This window comes from Sus scrofa, chromosome 3 (genome assembly GCF_000003025.6).
Source record: "Sus scrofa isolate TJ Tabasco breed Duroc chromosome 3, Sscrofa11.1, whole genome shotgun sequence".
NCBI classification, from domain to species: domain Eukaryota; kingdom Metazoa; phylum Chordata; class Mammalia; order Artiodactyla; family Suidae; genus Sus; species Sus scrofa.
The window spans coordinates 5,910,103-5,927,842 of NC_010445.4; the positions used below are offsets into that span (position 1 = coordinate 5,910,103).

The following is a 17,740-nucleotide window of genomic DNA, read 5'->3' on the forward strand; positions in this document are numbered from 1 at the left end:
GGGACGTTGACGCCGTCGGTGAAAAAGGGGTTCCGAGCCTTGAAAAAGTTTGGGGCAGGATCCGAAGTTTCTTAGGCAGTGAGAGGGCTAAGGGACACCCGTCTTGGGTCCCGGGTGGATGGGGAGACGGGGGACCTTCGGTGTTCGGAGGCGGACGAGGAAGCCGGAGTCGGGTCCACCTGCAGGGCGGGCAGAATCCCTCCCGTGGCTTCGCCGGTGACGCTTGCTGCCGTCTGGTGGGCATCCTCCAGCAGCGGAGCAGGGCTTCTGGTGTCGCTTGCTGCCTACTGGTGGGCATCCTCGCAGCAGCGGAGAAGGGCTTCTAGTGTCGCTCTGCCTTCTGGTGGGCATCCTCGCAGCAGCGGAGCAGGGCTTCTGCTGTCGCTTGCTGCCTACTGGTGGGCATCCTCGCAGCAGCGGAGAAGGGCTTCTGCTGTCGCTTGCTGCCTACTGGTGGGCATCCTCGCAGCAGCGGAGCAGGGCTTCTGGTGTCGCCGGGGAGTGGTGTCTGGGTGTCCCCCTCGCCCCGGGGGCAGAAGTGTGAGCTCCAGGGAGGGTCTCCAGTAGGCAGGGCTCTTGTAAGGGCTGCAGAAGAGTTAATGATGTGTGTGGAAGAAAGAAGAACATCAAGGCAGGAAACCGCAGAGTGAAATGAGACAGTTAACTACCCAGGGAGGAAGAGTAAACGCAATTTCACCAGGTTGTCTGAGGAGGGCTCTTAAAATGGAAACCAAGTCTCCTCCTATTTTTCGGTCTGGAGCTGCATTTCTCTGGGGTGTCCACAGCCCGTTTCCAACTGACGGAGGTGTGTGTGTGTGTGTTTTAATTTAGGGCCGCACCTGCAGCATAGGGAAGTTCCCAGGCTAGGGGTCGAATAGGAGTTGCCGCTGCTGGCCTACACCGCAGTCACAAAGTGGGATTCTTTAACCCACTGGGCCAGGCTGCGGAGCAAACCCGCATACTCACGGATACCAGTTGGACTCCTAATCCGCTGAGCCATAATGGGAGCTCCCTGAGGTGTTTTTTGAAGCATTCATTCATTCATTCAGGGACCGTTTTTTGATGCCTACAGTGTGCCAGGTGCAGACAAAAATTGACAGCTTCCCCTGCTCCTCTTTCAACCACTGTCTCTGGGTGGAGCTTGGGAGTCAGTCCATCTTTGGCATCTGCTGATCTAAGTGCACAGTGAAGTTTGAGAACCAGCCACCTAATGCAGAGATGGTCCAGCTATAGTCAGCAGACCAAATCCAGCCTGTTGCTTGTTTATACAATGCATGAACTAAGAATGGTTTTTTACTTTTTTTTGGGGGGGGGTGCACCTGTGGCGTGGATGTTTCCAGGCCAGGGATAGAATCCGAGCCTCAGCTGTGATCTATACCAGAGCTGCGATCTATACCACAGCTGCGTCAAAGCAGGATCCTTGACCCACTGCCCTACAGTGGGAGCTCCCAGTTTTTACACTTTTTAATGGTTGGGGAAGAAACATCAGACGAAGAATGATTTCATGATGCAGTTCAAATGGAATTCAAATTTTATTGTCTATAAATAACAAATTTATGGATTCCAGCCATGATGGTTGATTTACAAGTTATCTATGGCTGCTGTGTGGCTACAGCAGAGTTCAGGAGTTGTGACAGAGACCACGAAGCCTAAAATATTTACTGTCTGTCTCTTTAGAGAGGTTTGCTGTCTCCTGGCCAAGGGAAGGGTGGACATACAGTAAGAAAAGCATCTGTATGTAAAAATTATGTTTAGAAATTAGTAGACAGAGTGGACTTAAGTAACTAATTTTCTGAAAAGCGGAGGAAATAGTGTTTTCTGAATTAATGGAAAGGTATTTAGGTGAACAGGCACTTAGGTAAGATTTTCCTAGAGATCGTGAGCCTGCGCCTCTTAATAAGTTGTCTCACCACATGCTTCTTTTTATAGGCTGGGCGACCTCATGGACATGATACTTTTCTCTTGAGCAGCAGACCAGCTAAGGAAAAAAAATGGCGTTTGTGGCAACACCAGGGGCCACAGTGGTTGACCAAACCACTCTGATGAAAAAATACCTTCAGTTTGTGGCAGCTCTCACGGATGTAAATACACGTGAGTTGTTCCTTTTTATTGTGGAGAAATGGGTTGATGTGGTTCCTTCATCTCCGTGTGCGTGATGTACGCGTTGAGATCAGTGGTAACCTTAACTTGGATCTTAACCTTAACCTCACACTGCCTTGTGGAGAAGCAACGTGATGAGCATTGCTGGCTGGAGCTCCAAAGGGGCACCTGTGTGTGTGTGTGTGTGTGTGTGTGTGTCTGTACCCTTGTCTGTGCATGCACACGTGTGTCTGGGAGTATGTGTGAGCGTGGCTGGTTGTAGGGACCTAGTTATGTGCCTCCTTTTGGACGATGATAGTCAAAAACTGATAAGATCTGATTGCTTCTCTTAAATCGAAACCAGTAATGTCAGGAACATCCTTAACATAATTGCATTTACCTGATGGTCTACTTTGCTGTTTACAGCTGATGAAACGAAGTTAAAAATGATGCAAGAAGTTAGTGAAAATTTTGAGGTATGAACTTTTTTTTTTTTATAACTTTAAGAACTTTTCATTTTGAGATAAGTATTCCCATGTGCTTTCCTGTTGCCTCCCTGTCAGTCTTTTGACTAGTAATTTAAAAAGCATTATCCTTGTTAATATAATATGTTGTATTTCAGAATTGAAACTTGAGAATTTGTACAGCGTCGTCCAGCTTCTTCACGCTAGTGATGGTGAACCTCTAACCGTGTTGAGGAATGTTGCTTTTGTTTTGGTTATTTGGCTGTTTTATTTATTTATTTATTTTTATGGCTGCACCTGTGGCATATGGTTCAAGGCCAGGGATTGAATCTGAGCAATCACCAGATCCTTTAACCCGTTGGGCTGGACTGGGATTGAACCTGAACCTTCATAAACACCCGAGCTGCTGCAGTTGGATTCTCTCTCTCTTTTTTTTTTTTTTTTGTCTTTTTAGCTATTTCTTGGGCCGCTCCCACGGCATATGGAGGTTCCCAGGCTAGGGGTCTAATCGGAGCTGTAGCCACCGGCCTACGCCAGAGCCACAGCAACGCGGGATCCGAGCCGCATCTGCAACCTACACCACAGCTCACGGCAACTCCGGATCCTTAACCCTCTGAGCAAGGGCAGAGATCGAACCTGCAACGTCATGGTTCCTAGTCGGATTCATTAACCACTGCGCCACGACGGGAACTCCTGCAGTTGGATTCTTAACCCACTGTGCCACAACGGGAACTCCTCCTTTTTTCCTTCTGTTGGCTGCCCCTGGCGTATGGAGTTCCCCGTGCCAGGGGTCAGATCCGAACCTCAGTTGGAACCTACGCAGTGCCCGGCATGGGGATCGAACCTGCATCCCAATGCTGCGGTGAGAGCGCTGATCCCACTGTGCCACAGCAGCAGCTTTTTTTTCCTTCTTAAGTATGGTAGCTCTTTAAGGCACATGCTTTCTGGATACCCTCAGACTCACATTGTGGATTCGTCGTGTTCGGGTGTAGATGGGACGTCACTGTGAGATGAGAGCTGGCCATCAGTTTTGGCTCTCCTGCTTATACCTTCTCTGCTGAGCCTCATATTCTACAATTTTATGTTGACCCGTGGGCCTCTCAGGTTCTGTTCATTTTTCTTCAGCCTCTTTTCTCTTTGTTCTTTAATCTGCCTTCAGAGTCACTGAGTATTTGTCATCTCCAATCTGCTGGCATGTTTTTAAAATTTAAAATTTCAGTTTGCTTGCGATTTTTGTATTTTAAAACATTCCTTATTGTACTTTTAGTTCTACAATTGTCAGACTAAAGTATTTGAACCAAAATTCTGGTTCTTGAGCTTTTACTTGTCTGCAAAGATTGTCTGTATTCATTTATCGAGACCACGTTTTCCTTTTGTTATTGGAACGTATTTATAATAACGGTTTTGAAGTCCATCTGCTAAATACATTTGGGCTCTATGAAGGTTGATTCTTTTTTTTCCTTGGCTGTGCCCTTGGCATACAAAAGTTCCCTGGCCAGGAATGGTACCTAAGTCACAGCAGTGACCCAAACTGTTGCAGCGACAGTGCTGGATCCTTCACCTGCTGTGCCACAAGAGAACTCCTATAAAGATCGATTGCTATTCACTCTGGGTCTTGCAACCTTGTTTCCTTTCGTGTCTAGTAGTTGATGTGTAGCAGACACTGTGAGAAGTAGGGACCCTAAGATTCTGTTACTCCCCTGGAAGACTGTTGGGTTTTATTGTAGTGTGCAGTTCAGATCCTGGCTGACCTTGCTATACTTGCATAGGCTTGCTTTTCTGCTGTCAGGGGGAGGATCATGGGGAGCCCATGGGGTTCCCAAGTCCCTCTTACTTGGTAGGATTCAACCTCCAAACCCCATCTCCTTGTGGATCTCATCAGAGATTGATTTTTAAGCTTTGTTGGGTTGGGTGTAAACCAGGCCTTACTCTAGGGCATGGTCCTTCCTCAGCCGAATGTCTGAGGTTTTAGCAAGGTGTTAAGAAGGTCTTTGCCCTGTGTCGGGGCTGGACTCCCAGCATCCTCTACCATGCTGGACCTCTGATAACGCTGGTCATTTCTCAGTCCTAACGTCCCCACTTGCTGGTAAGCCTCAGGTGGTCTTACCTGCCTTACCTCTGAATACAGCCCAGTCCTCAGTCCAGGACTCAAGGGAGACCATCCCGAACCCCCTTTTTCCCTGGGCCTTGCCCTGCAGATTCCAGCCACCTGAGCCTGCCCCAGCCTGGTGTTTGCTTCTCAGCCCGGCAGGACCATCGTGCTTTGCTTGGGCTCCAGCCTGCTGAGCCCCCGTTGGGAAGTGGTACCAAGGCAGAGAGCCAAGGTGCTCCTGGGGCGCAGCTGTGATTCCCCGCCTCCCGGAGACCGTAGCTGGGCCCTGCCTCTGCCCCGGCACCTGAAAACCCTTCTCGCAGATTGTGTCCAACTTGATGGGTAGTCTGCTGCCGGTGAGTCTCATAGGCTGAAGAAAGAGTCATTTCGCTCATTTCTGGTGTGGAGACTATAAAACCTTTCTCACAGAGTTAATAGGATTACCAAGAATAGCTAGGGAGTTCCTTCATGGCTCTGCAGTTAATAAACCTGACTGTATCCATGAGGACGCAGGTTAGATTAGACCCCTGGCCTGGGAACTTCCATATGCCGTGGGGGCAGCCCTAAAAAGCAAAAAAGAAAAAAGATAAAATGTTTCTTAGCCTGTGTCGCAGTCATTTGGATTCGTAAACATGAAGTGTTAGTGGGATCGAATCAGATACCCTACTCTTTGTAGTGATGGTTGGTACTTTTGTTTGATGGGGGGATTGGTTGTTTGTTTTCGTTCATTTTAAAATGGATGTTTTCAAGGACTTGCTGCCTTGAACCAAGCTGTAAAAAAAATCCTGAGATATTTAGAGATTGCGCTAAAGAGCTTTCTCCTTCACCCAAGCTGTTAATGCAAACTGTTAAAAAAAGAAAAAAAAGAAAGAGCTAAAAAAAGAGGTGGGAAGTAGAACACGAAAGGCCTGAATTCTGCATTTTATTGGAAGAACTGAGAGGAGAGAACTCGAGTCCTCAACGGCAACGGCTGAAATCCCGGCGCTGCCTGTGAATGAACCTGCAGACGCGCCGTGCGCCAGGCCTCTGAGTGTGGATGTGGGGCCGCTGAAGGAAATGTCTCACTCCTTTCACTTCTGCTTAGTGTGTCAGCAAGTTAATTCGTGGCTTTGGTCTCAGGTGCATTGATTAAATTAGCAGAATTAAAATTTAGTAAAGTAAGACACTTGGGGCTTGTCCAAACAGTGACTTTTGGAATCTGTTTGAAAGACACTTACCTTAAATGAAATTCAGATGACTTAAGTCCTTCAAAAAATTAGATATTGCAGTTCCTGGCAGCTCAGTGGGTTAAGGATCCAGTGTTGTCACTGCTGTGGCATAGGTTCAATTCCCAGGCCCCGGAACTTACACATGCCCAGGGTGCGGCCAAAAGCAAAACAAAAGAAGACAAAGAATTAAATACTAGAACGACCACCAGTAGGTAATTCTAAATTAGCACCACTGCTACCCCAGAAAAAGCTATTGAAATGGAGTAAGATAGAAAGAAAAAAGAATTCCCAATGATTTCCAATCTTAGAAATTCATTTCATTAACCACTTAGGGTTAAGATTTCAGTCTAAGTAAATGTCATCTGGGCGATCTCTCAGGTCAGAAAATAGAGAAATGTTTGAGTTAGAAATCACATGAAATTTTCGTGTGGATCACAAAGCTGGGGGCCAGGTTGAAACACTGGTGAGTAACTGGGCAACAGTGGAGTCTTTTTTATGGGCGAAAGTTGAAACTCAGATGCTTTGAAGGCTGTGGAATCTGGATGGTGTGGGCTTCTGCAGCTAAGCTTGACTTCTCCATAACCTTGTTAATTAATGCTCCAGCTTGACTCTTACCCCCTTTCCTTGAACCTTGAATGTGGGTGTTGCGCAAGGAGTCTTGTGCTTTGGGGATGAAAGGGGACGCACTCGGTTCTTGTCCCCAGTGACGCCACAGTCTGCTTGGAGCCAGGCTGCTGAGGTGCTGCCGGGGCCCCTCCCACATGGTGCGCTGTGGGCGTGGAGCGCTGGGCTGGAGCCCTGGAGACTGAGGCCCCCTGTGCCAAGAATTACGGCTTTTCTTTTGCTCCTGTGGCACCGCACTCTTGCCTGGGTATTGCCTCTGTTGCTCTCTTTATAGACCCCTCAGGGAATAGACAACTCTCCATCTTTATTTTCAGCCCAGATCAGTGTCTGGAGCTGCCTAGGTGCCTCCTCTCACTAGCTTCTCAGACTCATGATGGTGAAAGTTTCATTCTTTCCTCTTATGCTCCCATCCATGCCAAACTAAAACAAGTTCAGCACATGCCTTTTACACTCAGCTTTCTCGGAGTTTTGTGCCTTTGTATGTGCTTTTCTTAGAACCTTTCGCACTTTCTCATGTGGTCAGCCCCTGCCGGCCTTCTTGGTTTTAGCATCTCGGAGTCCCTTCTTCAGGAAGGAGGTCTCTGTTACTAGTTCTGCCCAGCAAATGATGTCCCATTGTTAGGCTGCCTTAGTGCCCATGCTTCCTCTGTCCTAATTCTGTATTGTCAGTTGTTTTCTTGCTGTCTGTCTTCTCCGCAACACACTGCTGCCCCCAGTTCTGAGGGCGTGAATTGTATCTACTTGGTCCCTCATCCTGGCCCCACTGAGCACATGGTAGGAGGTCACCACATTTCTTTGTTTTCGTCTTTTTTTGTTTGTTTTGTTTTTTTTGTCTTTTTGCCATTTCTTGGGCCGCTCTCACAGCATATGGAGGTTCTCAGGCTAGGGGTCTAATTGGAGCTGTAGCCACCGGCCTACACCACAGCCACAGCAACTTGGGATCCAAGCCGAGTCTGCAACCTACACCACAGCTCACAGCAACGCCGGATCCTTAACCCACTGAGCAAGGGCAGGGATCGAACCTGCAACCTCATGGTTCCTAGTCAGATTCATTGACCACTGAGCCACGATGGGAATTCCGTCTTTTTTTGTTTTGTTTTTTCTTTTTAGGGCTGTACCTGCGGCATAAGGAGGTTCCCAGGCTAGGGGTCAAATCAGAGCTGTAGCCGCTGATGACGCAGCAACTCCGGATCTGAGCCGCATCTGTGACCTAAACCATAGCTCACGGCAACGCCAGATCTTTAACCCACTGAGTGAGGCCAGGGATCATCCTGTCCTCATGGATCCTAGTCTGATATGTTAACCGCTGAGCTGAGGAAGGGCACTCCCTCCTCTTCTCCTTTTACATCAGTGATGGGATAAGCGGTGGATGAGATGAGATTACAGTCTAATTCATATCAACCTAATTAATAAACTGGATTTTTAGGTAGGAAAAAGGTGTCAGTTTGGTTAGGCTCATCGTTTCCCAGATGAAGAAACTCAGATCTAGAAGCTCAGTGACTTTCAGAGGTCTTCTGAGAGTGTGGCAGAGCCATTCACAACAGGCTCCAAGTCAAACATTTTCCACAGCATCAGTGTTTATAGATTTACCCATACGTTTTAGCTTTTACTTCTCTCTCTCTTTTTTTTTATTCTTCAAATTTTTATTCTTCACACTTATTTGTTAGGTTTTATTTTAAAAAATACTTAAGTTCTTGAACTGAAAAACATTGGTTTAAGTAAGAAATTTTAACGCACTAAGTCACCTCATCTCTCAGAACCGTTTTGGAAAATGTAGACCTCAGGCTAAAGCGAAATCTTGCTGTCTCTGTCTGATGAAGACTATCCTAAGATGTCAAGGTAAATTGTCTAAGAAATAACAACAAGATATCCAGACTTATTTATAGTTGCATCTACCTACCTATGTAAGGATGTTTTAGCATATACAATCAAAACAAAATAAAGACACAAAGTATCTTATCAACACATTTACGACAACAACTGTCTTCCATAAACATTTGGATTTGAGAGTTAGCAGAACAAGCCTGTCCTTCTTGGTTCCCTTTAAGGTGATTTAGCAAACACGTGCTAAAGTACTTCAACAGTGTCAGTTCATTTATTTGTACATTTTGGATTCCTACATAGGACTTTCTTTGTTGGGGAGGTGGTTTGCCTTTTAAATAGTTTGCAAACATGACTAAATCTCTGAGGTCCCTTTCTACTCTCCAAAATGTACTATTTTCTCTTCTCTCCATCTGCGTCATAAAAGATGATTTGAATCATGGGTTATGAGCCAGAATAAGTGTTAAATCTATATCCAAGAAAGGAAGGTTAGGCATTTATAATAATTCATTCTTCATTATATAATTTACCTTGACGTATAATGTATATACAACAACTGAAATTCATGTCAGGTGTATAAATTAATTTAAGGGTATAAAGGGATTCCCCTTGTGGCTTGGTGGTAATGAACCTGACTAGGATCCATGAGGTCGTGGGTTCGATCCCTGGCCTCTTAGTGGGTTGAGAATCCAGCTTTGCCTTGAGCTGTGGTGAAGGTCACAGACCTGGCTCTGATCCTGCGTTGTCATGGCTGTGGTGGAGGCTGGCAGCTGCAGCTCCAACTCGACCCCTAGCCTGGGAACTTCCATATGCTGCGGGTGCAACCCTAAACATGTACTTCTCTTGAATTGGATTTCAGAAGCAACACTCATCTGATTTATTTAAAACTATGTTATCACTAAAACATCTGAAAGTATTAAAAATTATTGTTGGGTCTGCTAAAATCTTTTTCTTTCAAAGTTATTATGTAATAGGTGAATTTGAAAAGAAAATAGGTACCCACACCTTAATGGGGTTTTCTGTTATTTTTTTCACAATTAGAATGTCACTTCATCTCCTCAATATTCTACATTCCTGGAACATATCATCCCTCGGTTTCTTACATTTCTTCAAGATGGAGAGGTCCAGTTTCTTCAGGAGAAACCAGCCCAGGTAATGTGCTCAGAAATAATCAGGGATAAAAAAATGTCCTGCTGCGGGAGTGCAAGTACTTAGGAATGAAAACAACTCAGAAAACTTGTGACTTCCCCTAAAAATGAGAGCGGTTTTGTCAGATTAGGATAACTTTGTCCAAGGCCATTACCTCCTCAGTTAAATGTCTTGGTTTTATTTCCCTGTGGCCTTCTCTTCCCCAATTAAACTACGCATGTGTGCTGACGGGTCGCAAGTGCCTGCACTGTGTATTGTAGCCCAGTTCACGTGCATGTACAAGGGGGAGCCAAGTTTAATGACCCTTCCCAGGCCTGCTGCCCAGCTCTAATCGTAAGGTGTTCCGTTCTTGTAACTTCAGCCAGTTTTGTTTTATCTGTACCCCCCCACTCCCCCCACCGTCACCCCGATCATTTTAAAACAGTCCCATCATATCTTTTTTCTAGAAATACTTCAGATATCTCTTAAAAGTAACTTTAAAAATTACCGTAGTTAGCAGTGAACGTTAATGCTAAATAAAGCTTTTTGTATTCTTTTTTTTTTTTTTTTTAAGTTTTATTGGAGTGTAGTTGACCTACAATGTTGTATTAGTTGATAAAGCATTTTTACGTGGGACCAGTTCAAGGTCTCCCTGTGTGACTGCCTTGGAGTTGTCCGTTCCACAGACCGAATCGTGGAAGCTGAGCATATCTCATGACATGATTCGTCCGTAGGCCCAGGGTAGTTGGAGAGCGTCGTGTCACAGGAGCGAAACCGAGATTGTGAAGGGAGATGGCAGACGAGGTTCAGCTTGCGTTTTGCTCTTTCCGTCTTAAATTCACCCCACGTGTACGAGTGTCCTGTTGCTGGCAGAGCTGCGAAGGTGTGGAAGAGGGCGGATGGGGTCACTGGACTTGGTGCAGAGTTGGACAAATCCTGGAAATAGCGGCGCACGGGACATGCAGTACAGGCTTTGGATTGCACTTAAATAACTGACAGGACGTTTTAAAATAGGCTCTGCCGGTAGTGTGGAGGTGACTAGCACTGGGTACAGCTGTGTGACACTCGCTACCTGCAAAATAATTACCTTGGCAGGTTTTCGTATTGACGTTTTTGTTTCTCTTTGACAGCAACTGCGGAAGCTCGTTCTCGAGATAATTCACAGAATACCAACCAACGAACATCTTCGTCCTCATACAAAAAATGTTTTGTCTGTGATGTTTCGCTTTTTAGAGGTAACTTTTGAGAATTCTTAATGTTTAGCCACAAAACTTTTCTTGAACTTCCTTGGCGTAAAATCCTGTTTCCCTTTCACTAAAGTCCTGATTCACGGGACTGGAAACGTTCCGAATGTCGGTTTGCTCCCCCCGTGACCAACCAGGTTACTGAGAACGATCATGAAATGAAGATCATTTTTCTGAGTCGCTGGGGGATTGGCTGGATCTAGAGGGGTCTTGGGAAGTGGGAGGTGGTGGACAGACTCGGCACAGCAGGCACACGCTTCGGCGTCTGTGTGTCAGGCACCGTGGACGTGAGGTCGTCATAGAGAGTCGCTCACATTCTTGGGGTCAATCCGTTTGGTACCTATTAAGCTAATCTCTAAAATTGTTTCTCTTGCTGTCCTTAGTCTGGATGTGTTTCTGGGCCCCTTGGAAAGATGAGCTCTGGAGGGGACTAGAGCTGGGGTCAGATTCTGGCTCTGCCACTCCGTAGCTTTCTTGCGTTAAGCGCTCTGCTTACCCACTCTGAGCCCTCATTTCCTTGTGGGAGAATGTGGATGCACCCACCGCTCAGACAGCATTTGTAAGTGGTGGCACGGGGCCCAGGCCCTGGGTGTGCTCAGTCACTGTTCTTGTGGCAGTCTCTGCAAGGAGTGAGAAGTGTCTGTTGGGCCATGGAGACCTTGCTGCATGGTGGGACTCGCCCTAATTGCCAGTTACTCACCGGGCAGAGTGTTACTTTCACAGAACCTCCTGGTGGGGCGCCCTTCAGGTAGTCCTCCAAAGACCATGAATGCTTCCTGTCTGGGACAGCTGTGTTCTCTGGCTTTATGAATTGTCAGCAGATGAGATCTAAGTTGCTTGATGGAGGCTGTGTAGGCAGAAAATGCTTAGAAAATAGTCTGGAGGAGTTCCCGTTGTGGCTCAGCCGCGTTGGTACCGTTAGTACCCCTGGCCTTGCTCAGTGGGTTGAGAATCCAGCATCGCCGTGGCTGAGGGGGAGGCCCACAGCTGCGGCTCTCATTCAACCTCTAGCCTGGGAACTTTGGTATGCTGCAGGTGAGGCCCTGAAAAGACGACAAAAAAAAAAAAAAAAAAAAAAAAGGCAGTCTTGACTCTTTAGATGAAAATAGATTTTCAGAAGTGTAACTTTTTTCATGCTTTTTTTTTTTTCAGACAGAAAATGAAGAAAACGTTCTTATTTGCTTACGAATAATTATTGAACTACACAAACAGTTCAGGCCACCCATCACACAAGAAGTAAGTGTTTTTATGTTGATAGCATTTATGAAACGTGCTGATGAGTGCCTTTTGCTGTGAAAGTTTTATACTCTCTTTAGAGCTGACAGAACACATGCTGCTTTCAAATCATAAGAAAATACTGCCTACGTTGGGGGACTTGTTGATGGGTTAAACAGGGACTTTTTCGCTTTTCATCGTGCTTCATTTCATCACAGGTTATGGAACTTAGTTCCCTGTGCTCCCCAGTGGGACCTTGTTTATCCGGTCTCTCCGTGATAGTTGCATCTCTTAGTCCCACACTCCCAATCCAGGCCTCCTCCGCCCCCCCTTCCCCTTGTCATCCACAAGTCTGTTCTGTATGTCTGTGGACTTTCCTTCTGTGTCTGGATATTCTGCTGAATTGGTTTCGTGGTTAAAATGTGTTAACTGACCAGACTGGCAGGGCCGTTGGGGTGGTTCTGGTACTTGCAGGGCTGAAGTGCTGCAAGGCCCCAGTCACTTTTACACAGGGGCTAAGACTGGGGTTCTGAGGTCAGGGCTGGGTTTGAATCTCAGGGTGCACTCGAGTGGCTGTGTGACCTCGGGGGAGCACCGGGCCTTTTGGTGCCTTTTCTGTAGAAAGGGGACAATCACACTATATCCTCAGCGATTGCTTAGAGATTAAATACAGAAGTTAAAGTGCTTAGCACAGGGGTGGACATCCACGGAGTAAGCATTAGACACTCTGTGTTCGCCAGAGTTAAGACAGGTGCCTCTTCTGATGATGACTTTGGCGAATGCAGGAAATTGAAAACAGACTATTTGGAAATCGGAAAAGTAAAGACAAAATAGAATTCCTTGCATCTTAAAAATAGCATCTTGCCGACTTCCCTCTTCTGACCTTAGGGGAGTGTTTGTTATCTGTGTAATCACAGTACTGCTGTGGATGACAGTTTATGTCCTGAATGTTTTCCTGTATGTGAAAGCATTTCCGCAATCAGAAATATTTTGTAAAGTTAATTTTAATGGATATGTAATATTCTTTGATATTTTTGGCTATTTAAGGTATTTCAAAAATTTTTATTTTATGACCGTAACTGAGGATCTGATTACAGTTGAAATCATCTTGTAGGCTGGGTTTATAGAAGTAGAATTGCCACTTGAAAGGTGCGAATGTTTGAATGGTTCTGAGATGCCGTGTTGCATTGGTTTCCAGAAAGGTTTCCGCAGTTTAAGCTTCCCTGGGTAGCAGACAGGATTCTCCGGGTTTGCACTCCCCCTCGCATGGTGTGGTGTTACTTTTTGAAAGGCCAAAGTGGCATTTCTTATCGTTTTCATTCCTTTGCTCTTCCTGAGTTAGAAAATTTGTTTTCTGTTATCTTTTGTGTTTCTAGTGGGTTTTCTGTTAGCCTTTTGTGTTTCTTCTTTTTGTCTGTTCCTTCGTATTCATTGCCTATGTATCTTGAGTCTGACACTTTTCTTGCCTGTTTTGTGAGTTCTTATATGTGAGAACTGTTAACATTTTTCTTGTAAGCATTTTCTGTTTATAAATTTTTCCTTGTACTGTCTATTTTCTTTAGATTCACCATTTTTTGGATTTTGTGAAACAGATTTACAAGGAGCTTCCAAAAGTCGTGGTAAGCTGTTTTTAATATTATTTGAATTTATATTTATTTATTATTTCCTCATTCTGAAAGATAGAAGGATTGATTGGAGGCTTGCTAATTTTACAACCGGGAATATTTAGTGATGGTCAAAATCTAAGTTGATAAATTAGCCACTTAAAAATGAGTTCTTTTGGTTTCACTGTTTAACTACTGTATCTTTTTTTTTTTTCTTTGTTTTTAGGGCTGCACATATGGCTTATGGAAGTTCCCAGGCTAGGGGTTGAATCGGAGCTGCAGCTGCGGGCCTACACCACAGCCACGTCTTTGACTTACACCCCAGTTCACGGCACCTGAGCGCACTGATTTGGGCCAGGGATCAAACCTTCCTCCTCATGAACACTAGTTGAATTCACGACTGCTGAGCCACAGCAGGAACTCCTAACTACTGTATTTTTGACATAAAAACAATTCATTCTTTTTTTTAATTACTCAAAGAATTTATTACATTTATAGTTGTACAATGATCATCACAATCCAGTTTTATAGTATTTCCATCCCACACCCCCAGCGCATCTCCCCACCCTGCGGCCTGTCTCCTTTGGGGACTGTAAATTTTTCAAAGTCTGTGAGTCAGTATCTGCTCTGCAAAGAAGTTCATTATGTCCTTTTCTCAGATTCCACATGTCAGTGATAGAATTTGATGTTGGTATCTCATTGTCTGACGGACTGCACTTAGCATGGTAATTTCTAGGTCCATCCATGTTGCTAAAAATGCTGGTATTTCATTCCTTTTAATGGCTGAGTCATATTCCATTGTATGTATATGTACCACATCTTCTTAATCCACTCCTCTGTCAATGGACATTTAGGTCGTTTCCATGTCTTGGCTCTTGAAAATAGTGCTGCAATGAACATCGGAGTACATGTGTCTTTGTGAGTCATGGTTTTCTCTGAATAAATGCCCAGGAGTGGGATTGCTGGATCAAATGGGAGTTCTATGTTTAGTTTCCTGAGGAATTTCCATGCTGCTTTCCACAGTGGTTGCATCAATTTACAATCCCATCAAGAGTGTACTAGGGTTCCTTTTTCTCCACACCCTCTCCAGCACTTACTGTTTATAGACTTTTGGACAATGGCCATTCTGGCTGGTGTAAGGTGGTACCTCAGAGTGGTTTTGATTTGCATTTCTCTAATAATGAGTGATGTTGAGCATCTTTTCATGTGTTTTTTGGCTCTCCGTATGTCTTTGGGAATCGTCTGTTTAGATCTTCTGTCCATTTTTGGATGGGGTTGTTTGTTTTTTTGGTATTGAGCAGTAGGAAGTGTTTATAAATTTTGGAGATTAGTCCCTTGTCAGTCGATTCATTTGCAAAGATTTTCTCCCATTCTGTGGGTTGTCTTTTTGTTTCGTTTAGGGTTCCTTTGCTGTGCAGAAACTTTGAAGTTTGATTAGGTCCCATTTGTTTATTTTTGTTTTTACTGTCATTACTCTAAGAGGTGGATCTGAGAAGATGTTGCTGTCGTTTTGTCAGGGAGTGTTTGGCCTATGTTTTCCTCTAAGAGTTTTATGGTGTCTGGTCTTATATCTAGGTCTTCAATCTGTTTCAAGTTGATTTTTGTGTATGGTGTTAGGGAGTGTTCTAATTTCATTCTTTTCCATGTGGCTGTCCAGTTTTCCCAGCACCACTTATTGAACAGGCTATCTTTTCTCCATTGTATGTCCTTGCCTCCTTTGTCATAGATTAGTTGGCTGTAGGTGTGTGGGTTGAATTCTGGACTTTCTATCCTGTTCCACTGATCTGTCTTTCTGTCTTTGTGCCAGTGCCATATGGTTTTGAGGACTGTAGCTTTGTGAAGTCTGGGAGCCTGATTCCTCCAGCTCCATTTTTCTTTTTCAGGATGTCTTTGGCTATTCTGGGTCTTTTGTGCTTCCAAACAAACTTTAAAATATTTTAGTGCAAGTTCTGTGAAAAATGTCCTTGGTAAGCTGATAGGGATTGCATTGAATCTGTAGATTGCCTTGGGTAGTATAGTCATCTTGATAATATTGACTCTTCCAATCCAAAAAACATTTCATTCTTATTGTAGAAATTTTGCAACAGCAACAAAAAAATGAAAATAAATCATAATTATTCTCTCACTTGTAAGCAGCCATTGACAGTGATGTTTACAGTTCTACTTTGTGCTTTGTAAAGATGGTTGTGTCTCAATCTTGAAGCCTTTGGGGGAATGATGAGTATTTTCATCCTTTTTCTGTATCATTAAAATGTTTCTATATTGAAGCATTCCTATATTATTCCAAGTAGTGCCACCCCTATAAAAGTGTGTGGAGTGGATGAGGAGAGACCCCTCCCCCCCGGTTCACATTTTTTGGAAGGAATCGCTGTTAGTGTTGGGAAGACCCTCTAGGACTCTTTCTGGTGGTCATACTCTTAGTAACCAGTAATTTTCTGTGATAGACATGTCCCGTAACCATCTCCCTGTTGCTGGCTTTCCCCGTTTTCTTTTCATTATGGGCACAAATAATGCTTCGGTAAAAAAATCATTGTGTGTAAGTCTGTTTATGTGTCAGAATTTCTCCTTGGAAGACTTTTTTAAGCTAAAAATTAAAAAATAATACATGGTAAAATTGACCTTCCAGAATTTCTCCTTGGAAGACTTTTTTAAGCTAAACATGAAAAAACAAACAAACAAACAAACAAAAAACATGGTTTTAATTTGTTAATAGTGTATAAAGTTTAATTTTTCTCCTGAGTTATCAATTTATCGTTGTGTCAGCTACCGTTTTGACCAGTCTTAGAGCTGCTTTTCATAAGAAGCTGTCTCTTTTAACCCGGAGCCCACATGCCAGTGCGAACAAGGATGACAGTAAGGGCCTGGCCTTTTAAAGTCCTGGCTTCTGTGCTTTGTTTCTGCTCCGTATTTGATTTCTATTTAGGAGACTGTTGAGCAAGTTCATTCCGCAGGGACCAGCTCCTAGTCTCGTGTCACCAGAGAGACGGGGTACGTCCTCCCCCGCCCTGAGGTGGTAATGAGACATGACGTACAGTTCATCTCAGCAGTCAGGAAAAGGCAGCAGAGAATATTCTGGGCGCGTTGGTTGCCTGTGCAGGAGGTGGAGAGTCAGTTCTGTTACCGTCATGGTCCAGGAAAAAAAAAAGCAGCAGGTCCTGGGCCTGGTGCAGAACAGATGGGCAGAACGGGCACTGTCTTCCACCACGTGTCAGGCGTGTCTCATGAAGGGGCCTGGCATTTGGCGTCAGGAAAGATGACTTCTGTTCTTTCCGTGTAGAACCGCTACTTCGAGAACCCGCAGGTGATCCCCGAGAACACCGTCCCCCCCCCAGAAGTGGTCGGAATGATCACAACGATCGCGGTGAAGGTCAACCCCGAACGCGAGGACAGCGAGACCAGAACCGTAAGCCTTTCGGTTGCGTGGCTTTGCTTTACTCCACAGCGCCCCCTCCTGCTGGAGGGAGGATGCGGGAGTGGCTCCTCAGACCCCTGAAGCTTTTCGCTTTTTTCGTAAACACGTGGAAGCCTTCAAAATAAGCAGACAAGTGTGTGTGCCTGAGAGAGTGTCACTGCTTCTGCTGCAACTCTGCAGGCCTGTGCTGTGCAGTGAACTGTCACTCACTGCCGGTGCAAAGATAGAAAGATAAAATCATGGTGGAATCCAGAACTGGAAAGAGCAGCTGACCCGGCTCCAGGGCTCCATTCCGTCCTTAGCCTGGGCCTTGGTCAAGTCCCTCTCGACAGCTTACAGATGTGTGGTTCGTGGCCTGACGGCGGGGCTCTGGGGACACAAGTTCTGGATGGTGTGAAGCTCCGCCACTTGGTTTTCTGAATGTAGGGAAGGAAGTTCATGAATCTTTGTTCTGACCTTCTTTTCCCTCTCACCTGAAAAAATCAGTCTCGGGGTTTTGTGATGATAACGCTGGTATTTTCCGCAGCTAGTGTGTTACATTTGTAGGATCTGCCACGTAGGGAACACGCATTGAGCATTTGCTGTGATGGTATTTTATGATTGAATCGAGATTATCATGTATTTGTTTTACTGAAATGGTTTGCAGCATGTTTCAGTTTTCTGGGACAGACAGGAGACGACGTTTTGAATGAGGCTTTCACTCCTTTGCTCTTGCTGAATTAGAAACTTGTTTGCATGGAGTTCCCCTTGTGATTCAGCAGGTTAAGAACCCAACCACTATCCATGAGGATTTGGGTTTGATCTCTAGCCTTGCTCAGCGGGTTAAGGATCTGACTCGAGCTGTGGTAT

At 45.0% G+C, this 17,740-nt stretch overlaps 1 protein-coding gene across 15 annotated transcripts in view; it reads left to right on the forward strand.

The window, feature by feature from the left end:
• The window catches only part of TRRAP (transformation/transcription domain associated protein), a 126,139-nt gene that overhangs the window by 6,898 nt on the left and 101,501 nt on the right, over nucleotides 1-17,740 (forward strand). For 13 of the 15 annotated variants that reach the window (XR_002342234.1, XR_002342233.1, XM_021086097.1 and 10 more), the window contains exons 2-8: nucleotides 1,930-2,091; nucleotides 2,506-2,555; nucleotides 9,330-9,440; nucleotides 10,547-10,651; nucleotides 11,813-11,896; nucleotides 13,438-13,494; nucleotides 16,757-16,882. Coding sequence is in view for 13 of the 15 variants with exons in the window: in XM_021086097.1 (XP_020941756.1) it covers nucleotides 1,992-2,091; nucleotides 2,506-2,555; nucleotides 9,330-9,440; nucleotides 10,547-10,651; nucleotides 11,813-11,896; nucleotides 13,438-13,494; nucleotides 16,757-16,882 (633 nt within the window). In the remaining 2 variants the exon portion in view is untranslated. Of the gene's footprint in view, nucleotides 1-1,929; nucleotides 2,092-2,505; nucleotides 2,556-9,329; nucleotides 9,441-10,546; nucleotides 10,652-11,812; nucleotides 11,897-13,437; nucleotides 13,495-16,756; nucleotides 16,883-17,740 lie in introns of those variants that run through there. The other 2 variants (XM_021086108.1, XM_021086104.1) reach the window with 1 other exon arrangement.